The 17,378-nt window shown below is 48.9% G+C and overlaps 2 protein-coding genes across 3 annotated transcripts in view; one reads left to right on the top strand and one right to left on the bottom strand.

Annotated features, from left to right (window-relative positions):
* LOC135917658 (retinaldehyde-binding protein 1-like) overlaps nt 1–12,656 on the bottom strand; it is a 52,025-nt gene extending 39,369 nt beyond the window's left edge. Inside the window, exon 1 of the mRNA XM_070537230.1 lies at nt 12,536–12,656. The gene's annotated coding sequence lies outside the window, so the exon portion shown is untranslated. The remainder of the gene's footprint in view (nt 1–12,535) is intronic.
* The window catches only part of LOC135917657 (uncharacterized), a 253,855-nt gene that overhangs the window by 222,364 nt on the left and 14,113 nt on the right, over nt 1–17,378 (top strand). The window contains exons 1-2 of one of the 2 annotated variants that reach the window (XM_065451229.1): nt 10,751–10,828; nt 12,566–12,924. In XM_065451229.1, the coding sequence (XP_065307301.1) occupies nt 10,803–10,828; nt 12,566–12,924 (385 nt within the window). In that variant the 5' untranslated portion in view covers nt 10,751–10,802. Of the gene's footprint in view, nt 1–10,750; nt 10,829–12,565; nt 12,925–17,378 lie in introns of those variants that run through there. The other variant, XM_070537226.1, reaches the window with a different exon arrangement.

The raw sequence follows: 17,378 nt of genomic DNA, 5'->3' as shown, positions 1-17,378 counted from the left end.
ATGACGGGAATCGGTGTTTAGGTGACTGTGCATTTGTTCTCTCAATTTGGAAATAGAATTCCACGTATAGACATTGGCATTAATTTACGTGAAGCTTATCGTGAACAAGCTTGAATTTGGCTCTTTCGTCCTTCTCACTTCGCGCTGATTGGCACAGGGGCCTCCTCTTTTCCAGCGCTTGATGCGAATAGTCGTCAGAAATGATAACTTTTGTTCCCTGTAATTTCCGGCAGTTTCTACTTATGGGGGGACACTTTTTCATTGTAGTTTTATAGCTTCATAATTATTTCTCGGTCTCCTTTACCTCTTTTTTTCCTGGTTTTTTCCTCCACTGACCACACAGATACCAAGGCGCTCTGCAGTTGTTAAAGTTGATATAGTTGTTAGCCGTGTTTGTTCCGTCCGTGTCGTCTTCCTCTGGTACCGTATAATAAGGCGTAAGGCTTTAGTGGCTCGTGAGTGTCCGGGCGCAGTCCGTGGTGGACGCAGGAAAGCGGGGATCACCGGCGAGGGGAGCAAGGAGAGGAGGCGCCGTGCCAGTGACGCTGTGCGAGTGGGCGCGTGGGAGAGCGCGGATATGGGTGTGGGGGTGGCTGTGATTGCATCCCATGCTCGCGGCCACGGCGGCGTCCGTTCGCAGAACAATTCAGACAACAGCAACAGAGGCAGCCACAGATAGGCTTTCGCCTATCGCCGTTTAGCTCAGCAAAGTGCCCATAGATCTTGCTCTTCGTCGTTGTAAAGTTAAGAAAGCTAGCCTGCTCTTCATTTTTTGTCAATTAGTTGCCAAAACTTTCTCAAAAAGAATTAAAAATAATGGTGAAAGAATACTACCATTGTGAATTGTTTCAGGCGGGCGGTCTGCTTATGGCTGTCCCTCGCTCTCCATTCCGCGCGTCTAAAGGCGCCCGCATATTTCACCTTTGTTCGGGCTACAGTGAACCCATCATATGTAATTCACCACGTAGCTAATACACTGCATCCGCAATCGTCATCATTATCATCAGCAGCAGCCGCAGAAACAGCCCATTTTCATGTCCGCTGCAGGACGAAGGTTTCTCCAAGCTATCTACAGTTTTCTCATTGCATCCGCAATACGAAAAGCTAAATTACGTTCTGAAAGGCTGCAGGACAGTACACGCGAACCTGGCCTTCTAAGTGAGCAAAAAAGCAACTTTTTTTTTTTACTGTGACAAGAGAATTCCGAAAGCTACCAAGACCCTCAGCGCAAATAATTATGTCCGCAAGTACTGAAAGTTTGGCGAGTTTGTAGGAATTTATACTTTACTTTAACGCAATAAATGAGGACACAAGAAGAAAAACTAGAGCGCTCGTCCTGTTTTTTTTTCTTGTGTCCTCATTTTTAGGGCTTTAAGTCAAGCACAAAAAAAGGTTAAATATTTGTAGCGTTCCGTGTTTTCGGTATTAATTCTTCTTCAATTTCGGGGGTTACTTATTGGTGTTTATGTTCTTCCTTTTGAATTGGTGTTGTTGGGTGTCTATTTTCACTGCCAGCGAGAAATCTATGTTTATTGGGGCTTGCACACCAAAGGCCGAAGAGGGACTCACCTCCACTCCTCTGTACGCTCTGCTCAAGCGGAAAGAGTAGAGGTCTTTGGGGAGGAAGGGGGGGGGGGGGTTCTTGTCATGGGCCCGGCCGTGCCCTATTTTCTTCCTTGTTCAAAGAAACTTAGGCTTGGCCTAAATACTTAAAAATCGACATGCTGGTCGGGAATAGGGCAAGGAATGGGGCAAGGCATTCCAAGGGAATTCAAGCCAAAGAAACTTGGGGTTTTCTTCATCGCCAGCTTCACCACCGCCATATGGCGAGCATAAGTGAAATATCGTCCCGAACCACCACCACTGGCAGTCTAGCCCACGTCTCTGCAGAAAATTGTCATTTGGCTACTTAGCCGCACTAACATCTGAGCTATCGCGCAACAACAGCGCCGATTATCGAGTTCCAAGCAGGTTTTATCGGGCCTCAACGATAGTGCGCTACATGCACATTTCTGGCAGTAAAAAAGCGAAGAGGAAAAGAATGGAAGGAACGCCTCGACTTTTAAAAAAAGTAGGCATATAAAAGTCGCAATAACTTTTTTTACACCGACAAATTGCTTTTACACAGGCTTCCCAGTTACCTAAAGAGACCATTCGTGTGTTTCACAGGAATTCTGAGTTGACTCGAAGCGAAGATTCCTCAAACTATGATGAAATGTTAAAAAGCACAAGCGCATCGCTAACTGCGACAGCTACATGTACAGTTGTTTTTTTGTGTGATTTACGACGTTTAGAGGCGAAGTATAAAGATTTCTTCAGTCTTTTCTATCATTTAACACTGCATCCTTGCTTAAAAAGAAAGCAAATGACTTGCGAACTCGCTGTCTTTATAAGAACGAGTGCGCCGCAGCCAGCCGGCCTTGTGGCGCCGTCTGAGTGTATTAGTGAAAGGCACAACCGCACCGGCTCAGGCCTCCAAGATCTGGCAGCCCAGAAGTCACAACCCGGGAGGCACGATAGCCTCCCAAAGGACGCGCTTGGTTATTTGTTCACTTGGCTGTTGCCAACCGGATGTTCTCAAAAGACTTTTGCGCATGGAATGTAGGTTGAAGTGGCCGGGACGAAGGTTGCAATTTACGGATGATGCTTGCTTACCCGTCGCATTAATTATGTATTGCAATAAATAATTCGGCAGTTCTGTGGCACTTATTTCAGCTATCGCTTTATTGTGCCACTAAATTTCGCAGGCACCTAATTACTCAAGTAGCGCGCGCTTGTAATAAATCTTCACAGTGATGCATAGAAGACCGCTGCACTTCTTCATTAAGTACATTTTGCTCCTGTAAACTCGTCTATAACGAAAATCTACAGTGCAGTAGAAATCGGCTCGTGCTATGTTGTTCTATACTGCAAAGCATATTGGGCAGTCCACAGCATTCCCGTAACGGTTACCATTTCCCGGCAGTTCGTCCTAATCTTTTCGTTGACCACATTCCTCGCTTCAGTAGGCTATTCGGTTTTGATGGCGACATTATTGTGAGTAGTCACTTTAACTTTCTCAAAGGGCCGCTACGCGACCTCGCTTGTTTCAGATGACCTCATCTCAGGAGTGGTGTGAGCCAGGGGCATCGAATGTGGGGCCAGGAGGAGTTGAATAGATGTCGCTGTGAATACCCGTCCAGGCAGGTCAGCCATGTATCCTTGCGAAATTAAGCACGTGAAAATCACGAGTGTTCGATATGAAGTGACGCACAGTGACAGGAGCGCTGCTTATAACCTGCACCAACTCGACCAACTCTCAAATCTAGGGAAGTTTCAGGCAGCTGACCATCTGAGCATGGCAACATATGTAACACTTACGAAGACCTTGTTGTTACCATTTCCAGGACCATCTCTGTTCCCATTTGTCGGCTTGCACGGCAATATGGGTCGTCCTCAGTTGCGTTGACATTTTACAGTCAGTTCCTTCTTCCGTGTAAGCGGCAACATCAAGACTTATCGTTTAATTTGGGAATACCGACATTTTATTGCCTTAGTCAGTATTACACCTGGCGCTTCAAACTTTGAGTACTGCCATACTCTACGTAAAGCTTAAAAAAATAGACAAATCTGGACACTCAGGTTGTACACAAAAGACGAAAGAAAACTGGAATGTTTTATTTTGTACAAGCATCCGTTCTGCTCAAATGAAAGAAAAATGAAAAATTAAGAATAGGGGCATGGTAAAATGCCAAGATTTCTTTTGCTCGATTCTAATTCACTTTTATCGTCCACCGCTTACGATCGCCCGAAGCCGTGGTGATAACCCAGGCGGATCATCGCTTTCACCACTGACGAAGTACGAAAAGTGGAAAGCTGGAATAAAATCCTTACATTATCCTGGCTATGATTCGGTTGACTGCTCAAAGAACACTGTAATATTTCCTTTCTTTCATTTTTCAATAATATCTTGAGGAGAGGGGTAGGGCTTACAGATTGGCCTTCGGCTTGCATATATTTCTGCACGTTTCTTGGTAGTGGCCACCGAGGATCCCTCATTCACGAGGCATGCAAGGCTCACCGAGTCGATGAACTCGGCGTCACTTTACCAGAATTTTGAAAGCCTGCTACTGTTCACCTGATATCAGTCTTTAAATATTTGGTGTTCGTAAGTGCGTGAAAGAATAGATGCCATCTTCAGAGACGTGAAAGCGGGAGTTGGATTACAGTTTTGAGAGTGTTACTCAGCTGTTCTGTATTCCTCCAAAACTAGATGAACACGTGGTTCGACGAACATGCCAAAACTTCAATTTTGTGTACCGTGGACCATCGACTCAGATTCTTCGTGTCTCTGATGCTGCCACAAAGCGTGAGAACGTATTTTCCTACTTTCGCCTTGGTGTGGCCTGCACTAAGAACTTTTTTTAGATACCGCAGTGTACCCAATTTACGGCAATCTGTGTACTTTTGTTTAGATCAATCTGTTTGCTATGTGCTGCATAGTAAACCCACTAGGGTTACATGTTTCTAGCATAGTTACGTAGTTACGGCAGCCGCCACGGGGTGCCGCGAGGAGTCCGCTTGGTGAAGTTCGGCGCGTTGTAGGCGCCAATATCTGAAGTGCCAGCGTCTATGTGAACGTCCAAAATCAAATTTTAACTACGTGCCAAGGTGACCTTTAGTAGGCAAAGCATTATCGGCTGTAACCGTTCCACCGGAGCCTTCGCAGCGTAAGGCATTATAGGAGCGGAGGCAACGCTAAGGTAACCAAAGCCGTTCTTTGACTGCCAATACCCCCGCTTCTGCTGAAACGCATTGAAGTACATTTTGCTGCAAAGTATTGCTAAAATAGTATATTTAAATTTCAAATGCATTTCTCCACTTCGATAAAAAGTGTTTCGGAACCCCTTTTAAACAGCCTATCATTCGGACGTACGGTCGTGGCCAACGCAGCCAGCAAAGCTTTCTGCAAAATGTGAACATCTGAGTATGCCAAGAACCCTGGGTGGTAAAATTTAATGCGAAGTACTACAGCACGGTAAGTGTCGTAGTCAAACCGGGCTTTGGAATTAGTAAACGTGTAAGAAGATGATTTATTATGAGGCACTAGGCACAGTCTGGTAGCACTGGCAGTCGACAAACGCTGATCACGCGCACAGCCGCAACAAGAGCGCCTTCTTCGTCTTCCTCTTCACCACAATTGCCCCCGGGAGAGAAGAGGAGCCATCCTGGCGACTTACGGCGTAGGTAGGATGAGGGGGTCATAGTACGGCTTAAGTCGGTTGACATGAACCGTGTCACGCCCGCGATGCCTATGGTCGGGTGAAGGTGTCACAGGTTCTATAACATAGGTGACAGCGGAGGTACGGTCTATGACGCGGTAGGGGCCATCATAGCGTGCAAGGAGTTTGGTCGAAAGGCCAGGGCTGTGAGGCGGGACCCACAACCAAACAAGGGAACCAGTCGGGAAAACTGGTGTAAGCGCGTCACTGTCACGCCGCAGCTTTTGACGACCTTGAGCAGCGGTCGTAAGGGCTCGCGCGAGCTGCCTACAGTCCTCGGCGTATTTGGCGGCTTCAGACACAGGCGTGCATTCGGAAGCGTCGGGTCGGTATGGGAGCATTGTGTCCATAGTACACGAGGGCTCTCGTCCATACAGCAGAAAGAAAGGCGAAAAGCCAGTGGTAGCTTGTGTGGCCGTATTATAGGCATACGTGACGAACGGCAAAACAGTGTCCCAGTTACTGTGATCCGAGGCGACGTACATAGTCAACAGGTCACCGAGTGTGCGGTTGAACCTCTCTGTCAAGCCGTTCGTTTGCGGGTGGTAGGCTGTAGACTTGCGGTGAACGATGCTGCATGCAGCGAGAAGGGCTTGGATGACTTCGGACAAAAAGACACGTCCCCTGTCGCTGAGCAGTTCGCGTGGTGCGCCATGTCGAAGAACGAAGTTCCGCAAGATGAAGAACGCAACTTCGCGCGCAGAGGCTGCCGGGAGTGCGGCAGTCTCGGCGTAGCGCGTCAAGTGGTCGACACCTACAATTATCCATCGGTTACCCGAGGAACTGCAGGGAAGTGGCCCGTACAGGTCTATGCCGACGCGATCGAAGGGCCGAGCCGGGCAGGGCAGCGGCTGTAGCTCACCATGCGGGCGCTGTGGAATTTTCCGCCGTTGGCACGCCGTGCAAGCGCGTACGTACTGGCGCACGAAGTGATACATGCCGTGCCAGTAGAAACGCTGCCTTAGCCGAGTATACGTTTTCAGAACACCGGCGTGACCATTATGAGGAGCAGCATGAAAATAAGCGCATATGTCAGAACGCATGTGTCGTGGTATCACCAGGAGCCATTTGCGACCATCAGGCAAATAATTTCTGCGGTAAAGAACGTTGTCGCGGACAGTAAAGTGAGCGGCGTGGCGACGAAGTGTTCGAGAAGAGGGTGTGGCGGATGGATCGTGGAGGAAATTCAGCATAGTTGAAAGCAGGGGATCCTTACGCTGCTCGTCCGGCATATCAGCGACGTTGAAGGCTGATATGGATGCGAAGAGCGGAGACACTGAAGCCACATCACAAGGTAGCGGCGATCGAGAAAGCGCATCGGCGTCAGAGTGCTTTCTGCCCGATCGGTAGACAACGCGGATATCATATTCTTGTAAGCGGAGTGCCCATCGCCCTAGGCGACCTGACGGATCTTTTAACGAGGACAGCCAGCAAAGTGAATGGTGGTCGGTGACAATGTCAAAAGGGCGACCATATAGGTATGGACGAAATTTGACGAGCGCCCAAATAATGGCCAAGCACTCCTTTTCTGTTACTGAGTAGTTGGCTTCTGCCTTCTTTAAGGTGCGGCTCGCGTACGCGACGACGTACTCGTCATAGCCGTCTTGCCGTTGTGCGAGGACTGCACCAAGTCCGATACCGCTGGCGTCCGTATGTACCTCTGTAGGCGCTGTGGGATCGTAGTGTCGAAGAATCGGTGGCGAAGTAAGTAGGCGACGTAGTTGCTGGAAGGCTTCGTCACAGGAAGTTGACCACGCGGAGATGCCGTTAGTAGCGGTAAGCAAATTGGTCAGTGGTGCGATGATAGTCGCGAAATTGCGCACAAAACGCCGAAAGTAAGAGCAGAGCCCTATAAAGCTGCGGAGTGCCTTAAGAGTAGTGGGCGTCGGAAACTCTGCGACCGCGCGAAGCTTGGCTGGGTCAGGAAGCACGCCGTCCTTCGATACAACGTGACCCAATATTGTTAACTTGCGAGCAGCAAAACGGCACTTTTTGATGTTAAGTTGGAGGCCAGCAGAGGTGAGGCAGGTCAGTATCTCACGCAAGCGAACAAGGTGTGTCGGGAAATCTGGCGAAAATACCACGATGTCATCAAGGTAGCACAGACATGTTTTCCACTTGAAGTTGCGAAGGATGGTGTCCATCATGCGCTCGAAAGTAGCGGGCGCGTTGCAGAGCCCGAATGGCATTACGGTAAATTCGTACAAGCCATCGGGCGTGATGAAAGCTGTCTTCTCACAGTCATCATCTGCCATGGGCACTTGCCAATAGCCGGAGCGAAGATCCAAAGATGAGAAGTACTCCGCGCCTTGCAAGGAGTCGAGGGCGTCATCAATCCGAGGCAGCGGATAGACATCTTTACGAGTGATCTTATTCAGTCGACGGTAATCCACACAGAAGCGTATTGACCCGTCCTTCTTGCGTACTAATACTACAGGAGACGCCCAAGGGCTGTGGGAAGGGCGAATGACGCCACGGTGCAGCATGTCGTCGACCTGCTCGTTAATGATCTTTCGCTCGGCTGCCGACACGCGGTATGGTCGCTGGCGTAAAGGTGGATGGGAACCAGTGTGTACGCTGTGAGTGACGGTTGCCGTACGCCCCAGAGATAGTTGGTCACAGTCAAACGACGAGCGAAAATTCTGAAGAAGCGCGAAGACTTGCTGGCGATATGGAGGCGGCAGATCGGCGTCTACGACAGATTCAAGAACGTCTGACGACGATGACGACGACGATGATGATGATGACGTGCATGGCACGGGAGAAGTGAGGGCGTCGAGTTCATAACAGGCCGTGTCGTCGGAAACATCGAGAATGTGAAGCGGGTCAAGGGGCTGAACACGACCGAGTGATTCGCCGCGCAGTAACGTCACATGGTAGTGAGACGGGTTACACACAAGCATTGAGGATAATCCAGACGCAGTGGTGAGGACGGCAAATGGGAGTGGTAGGGCCTTGCGACGTAGAAAAATCGGCGACGGTGTAAAAAGTACTGTAGCGTCTGGCGCGGTAGAGCAAGAGACGGGCACAAGCACACACATGTCGGGTGGTATGTCCGTATCGGACACAATAGTGAGCTTGGAGGCTTTCTGTTCAGAAGGGTCAGGCAGCGGGGCATCGGCAAGCGGGAAAAGCGCTACTTCGGCCCGGGCACAGTCGATGATGGCACGATGATGAGACAAGAAGTCCCAGCCGAGGATAATATCATGTGAACATGATGACAACACGAGAAATTCAACAACATAGACAATGCCGTCGATGACCACCCTGGCAGTACATTGAGCGAGCGGGGCTACATGCTGCGCAGTCGCGGTGCTTAGAAGCATACCAGACAACGGCGTTGTGACCTTATGGAGGCTGCGACAAAGCTTTTCGTCGATAACAGAAACTGCAGCCCCAGTATCAATAAGCGCAATCGCGGCGGTTCCTTCGACCAAAACGTCCAATAAATTGCGTGACGACTGTGCAGGCCTTGTAGAAGTCGCGAAGCTTGCAGTTCGTGCCTGCGGAACTGCAGCAACTAGTTTCCCTCGCTAGGTGACTGGCGGCGACGTAAGGGGGAAAGTGAGCGACGACGTGGTGATGGCGAACGATGGGTGCCGACAGGGCGTCGAGGAGGCGGCGAAAACTCGTGGTCGGGAAGAACCGCATGCCCGGTGGTGTCATGGGAATAGGCATATCCAGGCGGTGCGATAGTAGCGTTACCAGGTGGCATGCGACGATGGCAGAAGCGCGCAACGTGGCCGGCGACACCGCAAGCGAAGCATATGGGTCGGTTGTCGCGTGTGCGCCAAGGGGTCTGAACTGGGCGTCGAGATGGAACGGGAGGCGACGCGGGAGGAGGTGCAGCTTGAAGTCGCATTGGCGCCGGAAACGAGAACGTCGGCGGCGCAGGTCGCGCGGCGACTTCGGCATAGGTCAGAGGTGCAGCCACGGGAGGGCAGGGGTGGGCGAAAGGTAAAGACCCAGCAAGTTCCTCGCGAATGGCCCGCCTAATGGGAGCAGCCAGAGATGTGTCAGGCTGGGGAGGTCCATCATTGAGAGGCAGCATAGACAATTGGCGTGCCACCTCCTCACGAATGAAATCCTTAATCTCAAGAGAGAGCGATGCTGCTGGCGTGGTGTTCGAGCGAAGTGTGAGGCCCGAGAGAGAGTCGCCAGGTGCGAGAGCGCTGCGCGCAAGGACCCTTTGTCGACGCAGCTCATCGAAGCTCTGGCAAAGAGTGACGACAGCTGCCACAGAAGTAGGGTTCCGCGCCAGGAGCATTTGAAATGCGTCGTCCTCGATGCCCTTGAGGATGTGCTTCACCTTGTCCTCTTCAGTCATGGTGGAATCGACGCGGGCGCAAATATCAACGACATCCTCTATGTAACTTGTATATGTCTCGCCGGGCTGTTGAGCGCGCTGGCGGAGGCGTTGTTCTGCACGGAGTTTTCGCAAGGCTGGGCGACCGAAGACTTCCGCGAATGCAGTTTTGAAAGCGGACCAGGTTTGCAGTTCCCGTTCGTGATTGTGGAACCAGAGGTTCGCAACGTCAGCAAGATAGAAGATGACGCTACGGAGCTTCGTCGGGTCATCCCACTTGTTGTGTTCACTGACGCGCTCGTAGGTAGAGAGCCAGTCTTCTACGTCAGTCTCACCTGATCCGCTAAAAACAGGAGGGTCCCGCTGCCGTTGCATGGCGCCGCACATCAGAGGAGCGGCAGATGCGCCAAGTGGATTGGTGGGAGCGTCGGTCATAGTAGCGGCTGGAGCAGATGTTAAAGTTCGGCTGCGAAGTTCCAGGGCGAGGTCGGGGAGTGGAGCACCTTCCACCAAATGTAAGAAGATGATTTATTATGAGGCACTAGGCACAGTCTGGTAGCACTGGCAGTCGACAAACGCTGATCACGCGCACAGCCGCAACAAGAGCGCCTTCTTCGTCTTCCTCTTCACCACAAACGTATCAATTAATACTTTATGCGCAACGTCCATGCTGGATTAGCGTCGAGTAATCACTGTCAAATGGAACATATAGCTCTCTTTCTTTTTCCCTGTCATTATCATATTAACAGCTTACCATGCGTAAAATGTGTGCGAAAGACAGAACATTTACGTTTTCGCCTTTCGGCTGTTTTTGCGGCGTTTTACTATCCAGTTGAATTGAGAAAAAACTGTAGTAATAATGCTTTCAACAAAGCAGTGTGATTAAGAATGATTTTGGCTGTATAGCTCACGGTAGCCATCTAAACATCTAAAGGCTTAATTTGCTTTCTCATCATCTTGCCCACTGTAAACGTTCATGATTCCTTAATCAATGGCACAAACCGGCTGTGGAGGATACGCCAGAGACCGGGTTGCGTTATAACCGAAACAAATCAAAATTCGAAAGAAACGGATTATAAATCAAATAAGATAATGCGTGTTAAGGTATATTAAACTTCCCCGATACATGACGCAAGAAGAAGAAGATTTGAAAAGCGCGATAGGCGTAGCGAGGTCTCGCGACAGAAGAAGACGAAGAACCCATTCTTACGGTGGCTGCCTCTTACACCGCAATCATGGCGCCTCGGAAGAAATCTAACGCGTACGCAAGTACCTCTGTCCTTTCCATTTTAAAGCGATGCTTTCTTTGGTTCTTCCCCTTAGTTTGCTTGAATGGCTGTCCGGCCGAGCAAACTGTGTCGATCGCGGAGACAGTGTAATCAAAGCTGGGCCGACACGGGAAGCAGTGTAATTAAAGTGGTGCGTTTGTGGGCTAATCCTGATACAAGTGCACCAGACTGTATACTATACTATACTATACTATACTATACTATACTATACTATACTATACTATACTATACTATACTTCACTGTTGCAATGTGGTTTTAGCATGGCAAGATCCTGGAGGCGCTGCAGCGTCACAGCTCCCACAAGCATCAAAGCTCTTAACCAATAGCGATAACTGACAAGTTTCCTCCACAGCGTTCTTGTAGGCCTACTAGAAGGTAGCTGTTTCTCCACTTCGTTTTTTTTTTCTTACTCGTCCCACCCAAAACACCGCAGTATGCGCTCAGAATTAGCCTGGCGTTTGTAGTAATCTTAAAGCGGAGCAAAAGGGATTAGCACCGTTGCCCAGCACTAACAATATGGCGATTCCCAAAACAGGCGTGGAGGCGAGCAAAACTGACGAATCTATTGATGCCCACTTTCTTCGGTTTTTACCACGTTGAACAAAGACCTTCTAAAAAGATTTCGAATCTTACCCGCCTAAAACAAGGTTTAAAGGTAGTGGCCCTATGTCGCAACACTTCCTTGAAATTTCGCTTCGCGTGCAGTGAAACCGACGGTAGTCACAACGCATCTTCGTAACGTCTCCCCCATCCAAATATCCCATCAATAAAATAAATTATGGTGTTTTACGTTCCGAAAGCACGATATGATTATGACACATGCCGCAAGTAGGGACCCCTGATTAATTCTGACCACCTGGGCTCCCTTAACGTGCACCCGACCCACCGTACACGAGAATTTTTGCATTTCGGTCCCGCCGAAATACAGCTGCCGCGGCCGGGGTTCGGTTCTGCGCCATCCGGCTTAGTAGCGCAACGCGAAAGCCACTACGGCGGGTATCCTAAAAATACCATGAACTTCGGGCCATGCACTGACGTCAACGTCACCGCGATCGGCGTGCGTAATTAAAACAGCAAAAGTTGCGAATTCACACTTTCTTCTTATAATGAATGCTTTATCGCGACCTTGCGCAAATAATCAACCAGCCTAACAATATCTCGCGTTTCACCTAGCCCTTTCAGTCAGGAAATAATTTTGCCAATTCTGTTCATTAGTGGCACCGAAAACATCACGGAAACTGATGTGCTCGTCAATTGATCCCTCGGCTTGCCCAATGTTACATACAGTTCCCTTCAGACTATGGAGTATTGCTACACATGATAAGTTAACGCAGTACCATATTTGACGGGATCGAAGTGCTAGGTGCTGTGAGAAAGGGTAAAGTAGCAACTTTTCATTCACCTTGGTGCCGGCTGACAATATTTAACCGATACGTATGATTCGCGCCGCTGATTCATGACCTTTCAAAAAAAAAAAATTCGGCATTACTTACTGTACACTATATAGAAATTTATTTACTTTGTATTTAGAAGGACTCACTAGAAAATGCGGAAAGAATATTTCTGCCGCCGCTGCTTTCCTCTAATAGAATGTGAAGAACCTTAGAAAAAAAAACGAGGTCAATTTGCACAGTTTCCTACAGTCCACGTCAATTCGTGGCCGAAAGGGTTCACTCACCTCTAAGTAACGCGAGCGGCACTCCCGCAGGTTTCAGAGTGAGTTGCGATCGTCGGCGTCGGTGGCGTCCACGGGCGGCCGAGTCTCCGAGCTGACCGAGAATGCGAGCAACCGGGCCATGGAAGCGCTGCGCACCATGCAGCCGCCGGCCAAGGGCGGCTCTCCGGTCACCGACCTCGACAGGAGCCAGATGCACGGGGTGCACGTGTGCGCCATGCTGACCGCCTGCCTGGGCTCGTGCGTCGCCGGCACGACGCTGGGCTTCGCGTCGGTCGCCATGTCTTCCATCGAGCGCGAGCCCTGGTACAACCTGGCAGGCAGCGAGCCCGGCAACCATTGGCTCGCCGACTCCCTGCTGCTGGGCGCCGCCGGTGGCGCCCTCTTCTCGGGTAAGATGAAGCCCGTCAATAAGACGGGTGCGGCAGGTCAAGGAAGACCGCATTGCAATTATTTTACTGAGAAATAGATGTGCCAAACACTAAACATTTACGCATTTATGTGCGTATAAAGGATACTTGGTTTCCTCATGGCTAACACCGTCACGCTTAAGAGGTGAGATCGAATCGTTGGTGGGGACTAACGAATGTATACTGTTTGCCGACTTTTTCTGGCAAATGAAAATAGTGATCGCTGCAACATACGACAAGAAAAGTGCGTGAAATAGACCTTCCAAGCATCGCTGTCAATTTCGCGTGTTACCCATGGGGCAAGCCAGCACTCTTGAGGGTGTAAAATTTTTTAGAGTGTAGGGACACAAGTATGATCGAACGACAACAACACAAGTGCTCACTATCAACTGAAAGGTCGCGTAGTGGCAGAAAAAAAGGAAGGCATCATTTATTCATCAGCACAAGCTCACGGGAATGCAGCTGGCGCCAACCCGTAAATCATATATGTACTGGCATTTTGCGAAAGATAACTGCTTAGACATTGGGCATTGTCATGCCTAGACAGTTATCTCTCGATAACAGTTAAGCTCGTACAAAACACTACTAAACAGCGCTCTCTAGACACAAGAAATAAAGGACGACATAACACAGTAGAAATAGACACAAATACACAAGAAATTGAAGGGAGGGACTACCACCACCGCAGCATAACCGGTAAAATGCCGTAATCGACCGTCATATAAAAGTTGTATGTCCGGCTCCAACGGGAAGCAACGGACGCGATCGGAGATCGTTGTTCGGAACACACGTTGAGTTTTGCCTTACGCGATTGGCCTAGGTCGCACGAAAGTCATCAGCCGTGGTGTGCGGCCACGTTTCTGGTGACGCCGAAGTGACGACCCACTACTGTCAATGACTTAGAAACCGAGCATATAGTCTGCTAGGAGCAGAGCGCTATGATAGGTGTTCCGTTCGAGCGATCACGCGCTAGCTACGGTACAGGCTGCGCATGGCACGTCTCGTGGATTGGATTGGATCAAAACGGCGGCTGCTGCTACGAAATCGTACGTTCGGATCCAATCCACAGCCTAATTCGAGGAAGTCGAGCTTGAAATGATGGCTTCAGTTGTTGGTTGCGTTGGCGTTGCTCCAGGAGGAAGTAGAGTGATTGTAGGTGCGAAACGCATTTGAAGAAATCGCAGAAGGCGAATTCCGGCGTCACTTTCATTTCTCGAAACGGACAGTGCGTTGAACAGCTCCCTCTGTCGCTCCAAGGCTCGGAGGCCCAGTCGGACATTGCGGTGCGACATGTTGTTGCCTCTTTAAAAGCGCGCCACTGTTCTCTTCGTTTTTTTTTTCTTTAGAGCGCAGCTCTTCGGCACCCGTTCCTGCGTTTAGCGTCAGCGTCCCTTGGCGTTGTTGCTCGGCGTAACCGAGTGAACGAGCACAGCGACAGATGAAAGACGGCGATAGCGAAGAGAGCGCGATGAGGAAAACGGAGGAGGAGGATGCAGCGGAACCATGAGGCGGAAAGCGGAGGAGGAGGGTATGGCGAAAACGTGAGAAGAACAGCGTATTGACGAGCAAGATAGGCTCCGCGGTGACGGCCGCTACAAATAACGCCAGAGTAGCGTGCCGTCGTCTGTTCACCGATGGCATGCGAGAAGCGCGTCCACCGATACCATATATGGAAACAAAACGCTGAATGAGCGGAGGTCTGTCTGCGGCGGCTGCTGTGAGCCACGCCCGCGCGTCACCCGCGCGCTGCCTCTCGCGATCTCCTGATTATCGGGGCAGATCGCGCCAGATTTCGCTCCGTTTGCGATGTGCCGCAGGAGATAGGTTCGCGAAATGAAAACACGACTACAGCTGGGCCCAGATTTTGTATTAGGGAGTATCGTAATCGTCAGTGAAATTTTTTTTCTTGCGCTGTGCATGATGTCACCTAGCGACCATGCAGAGAAACTAACAGTAATAAATTGCAGTAGTTAGAAGTATTCCTACTTGAGAACGTGTTTGAGAAGAAAAAATACATTTTTTGTCATGTAAAATTTTATCCATTAGAAGGCCAGAAAAGTTTTGTTTCGCAGCATAGTGTCCCCAATCAGACAACAAATGAGGCATGTAAACTATCCGGAGAATTCATCGCTTGTCGAATGGCTACCCTCCCTCCCGTTCTGACAACTTTTGCGGACAGCCCACTTCGTGACGTTGCAGTGACGGAACGCATTCTGTTCAGAACGAAGATCTCCGATTTCCCCCACTATGTCTTTTCTGTCACTCTCATTTCGTTTTTCATTATTATACTTGCAGTACAGTTAAACCACAGACTTAATTTCCGTATGCTTTACTTGGCTCCAATGCCTGTTGGCTTCTTTGGCTGTTGCAAGCACAATATGTACTTCTGATTGCGGGTTTCAGTCCTAGCTCTAGTTTGGCCATCTTTGTTCCTCCATTTCTTCATTAGAGTACGTCATTCATCTTAAGTTAACATGTTGTCTAGCTTCACGTTTCTTCTCATACCTCTTGGTTTGTTCTTTTTGCCTTTTTGCGGATGAGCGTGTAGCCGGTTGCTGGTTCTGTAAGCTCAGGTACTATATATGAGATGATATCACTTTGGCTTTTATGTGTGCCATGTGGCAATTCTTGTACCCACTTTTAAACACATTTTTGTATTAGGATATGTGTGCATATGCTATGGTGTGCGTGCAAGTTAGCTGTATGAGTATTATTTTCCATCTTTTCCTACACACTAAAGAACATAATACACCGTAGTGGGTGGATTGGATATCTAAACACCCTTTTTGCACCATTTTACGAGGGGTGTGCGTGTTATAAGAATACCCTTAGCGCATCCTCTTATTCAGCGTGATAAAACGCTGTTTTTCGCGCAACATGCACCTTTCAGAATTTAAGGGTGATCTGGCACTTCAACATTTCAAGAAAGCAAAAAACCTTGCGGGCTTTGTTTCCAGTGGTTTGCTTCATTTCGCTACTCGAGCACATCATATGAGAAAAGTAGGCTACAGATATGCTGCAACTTCATATATATAGCGCCCCCTGTGGTGAAGAGGAGAGACAGGGCTATGATAGCAGCTAGAGGCACCCAAGCGCTCTAAAGACACTGCATTATTATCTGCAGTAGCGTCGCTGGAGTGTCCGAGAAGGGCTACTTCCGAGTGACAACGTCGAGTGCCATTGTTGAAATTTGGCCGCGCTGCTGCATGGCTTATTTTTTATTTTCTTTCTTTTTAGATACCTTTCTCGGAAGTCACTACGGGATTACTTCGGCGGGCATACAAACACTAGGGTACTGATACAATAACGTATACCGCAGTAAAGATGCTTAATGTGCATTCCGGCAAGGACACTTATTGGGGGAAAGGGTGCAATTCCAACAAATCACCCTTCCATACGGATGTATTAGTTTATATAAGCACCCTGTTTTAGGAGTGTAAGTGGGTGAGTTATCGACACAAAACACCTTCAAGGTTGCAAACCTGAAGGCAGCTGCGGGACAGAATCATTTTTCAAGTTGATTTTGGTTACACGTTATTGTGTTACGAAGTTAAAAACCTAAATTATTACTTGAGTTCCAGAGCATACGTTGAAAGCAACATTGTCATGTATACTACATAATAGTACATGGCGGAACGTAGACGTGTTTGTTATATTGAAAACCCAATTTTCATTGCTCTAACAGATATGAACCCGCATCATTGGATGAGGTGATGCTGCAACCTGTGATTTTCATATCTCACACTATTCGAAACGTACTTCACGGGTGCTCATGGGGTCTTTCACGACACAAGGGCCTGTGCAAAATTAGTGTCAATTTTCTCTAAAGCCGAGGGTAAAAACATGGTTCAACCACTTGCACACAGTTCCACATGTATTTTATTTTGTGCAATGTTAATTGCTATGGGAATGAACGCATTGTGCAATACAATGTACAGGAGTTCTCATGGGGGTCATGTAAACGACTTCAGTTGCTCAATACAGTAAACGTTTATGCGGCAGCTTCCCCCTTGCGTTAAACAAAGATATGCCAATCTAAATCATATATAATAATAATATATGGGGTTTTACGTGCCAAAACCACTTTCTGATTATGAGGCACGCCGTAGTGGGGGACTCCGGAAATTTTGACCACCTGGGGTTCTTTAACGTGCACCTAAATCTAAGTACACGGGTGTTTCCACATTTCCCCCCATCGAAATGCGGCCGCCGTGGCCGGGATTCGATCCCGCGACCTCGTGCTCAGCAGCCTAACACCATAGCCACTGAGCAACCACGGCGGGTCAATCTAAATCACCTCTTTGAATCTATGTGAAGTGAACGTTTGATAAAGCGTTTAATCAATAACTTTGTCCCTGTTACTTCTCCGTCTTTAGTTTAAAGGAAACACTCACTCAAAGATAATCCCATAGAGCTAGTTGGCATTGGCACAATAG

This window comes from Dermacentor albipictus, chromosome 4 (assembly GCF_038994185.2).
Source record: "Dermacentor albipictus isolate Rhodes 1998 colony chromosome 4, USDA_Dalb.pri_finalv2, whole genome shotgun sequence".
NCBI classification, from domain to species: Eukaryota; Metazoa; Arthropoda; class Arachnida; order Ixodida; family Ixodidae; genus Dermacentor; species Dermacentor albipictus.
Note: the sequence above shows the minus strand (reverse complement) of the source record. Positions and strands in the feature narration are given on the sequence as shown.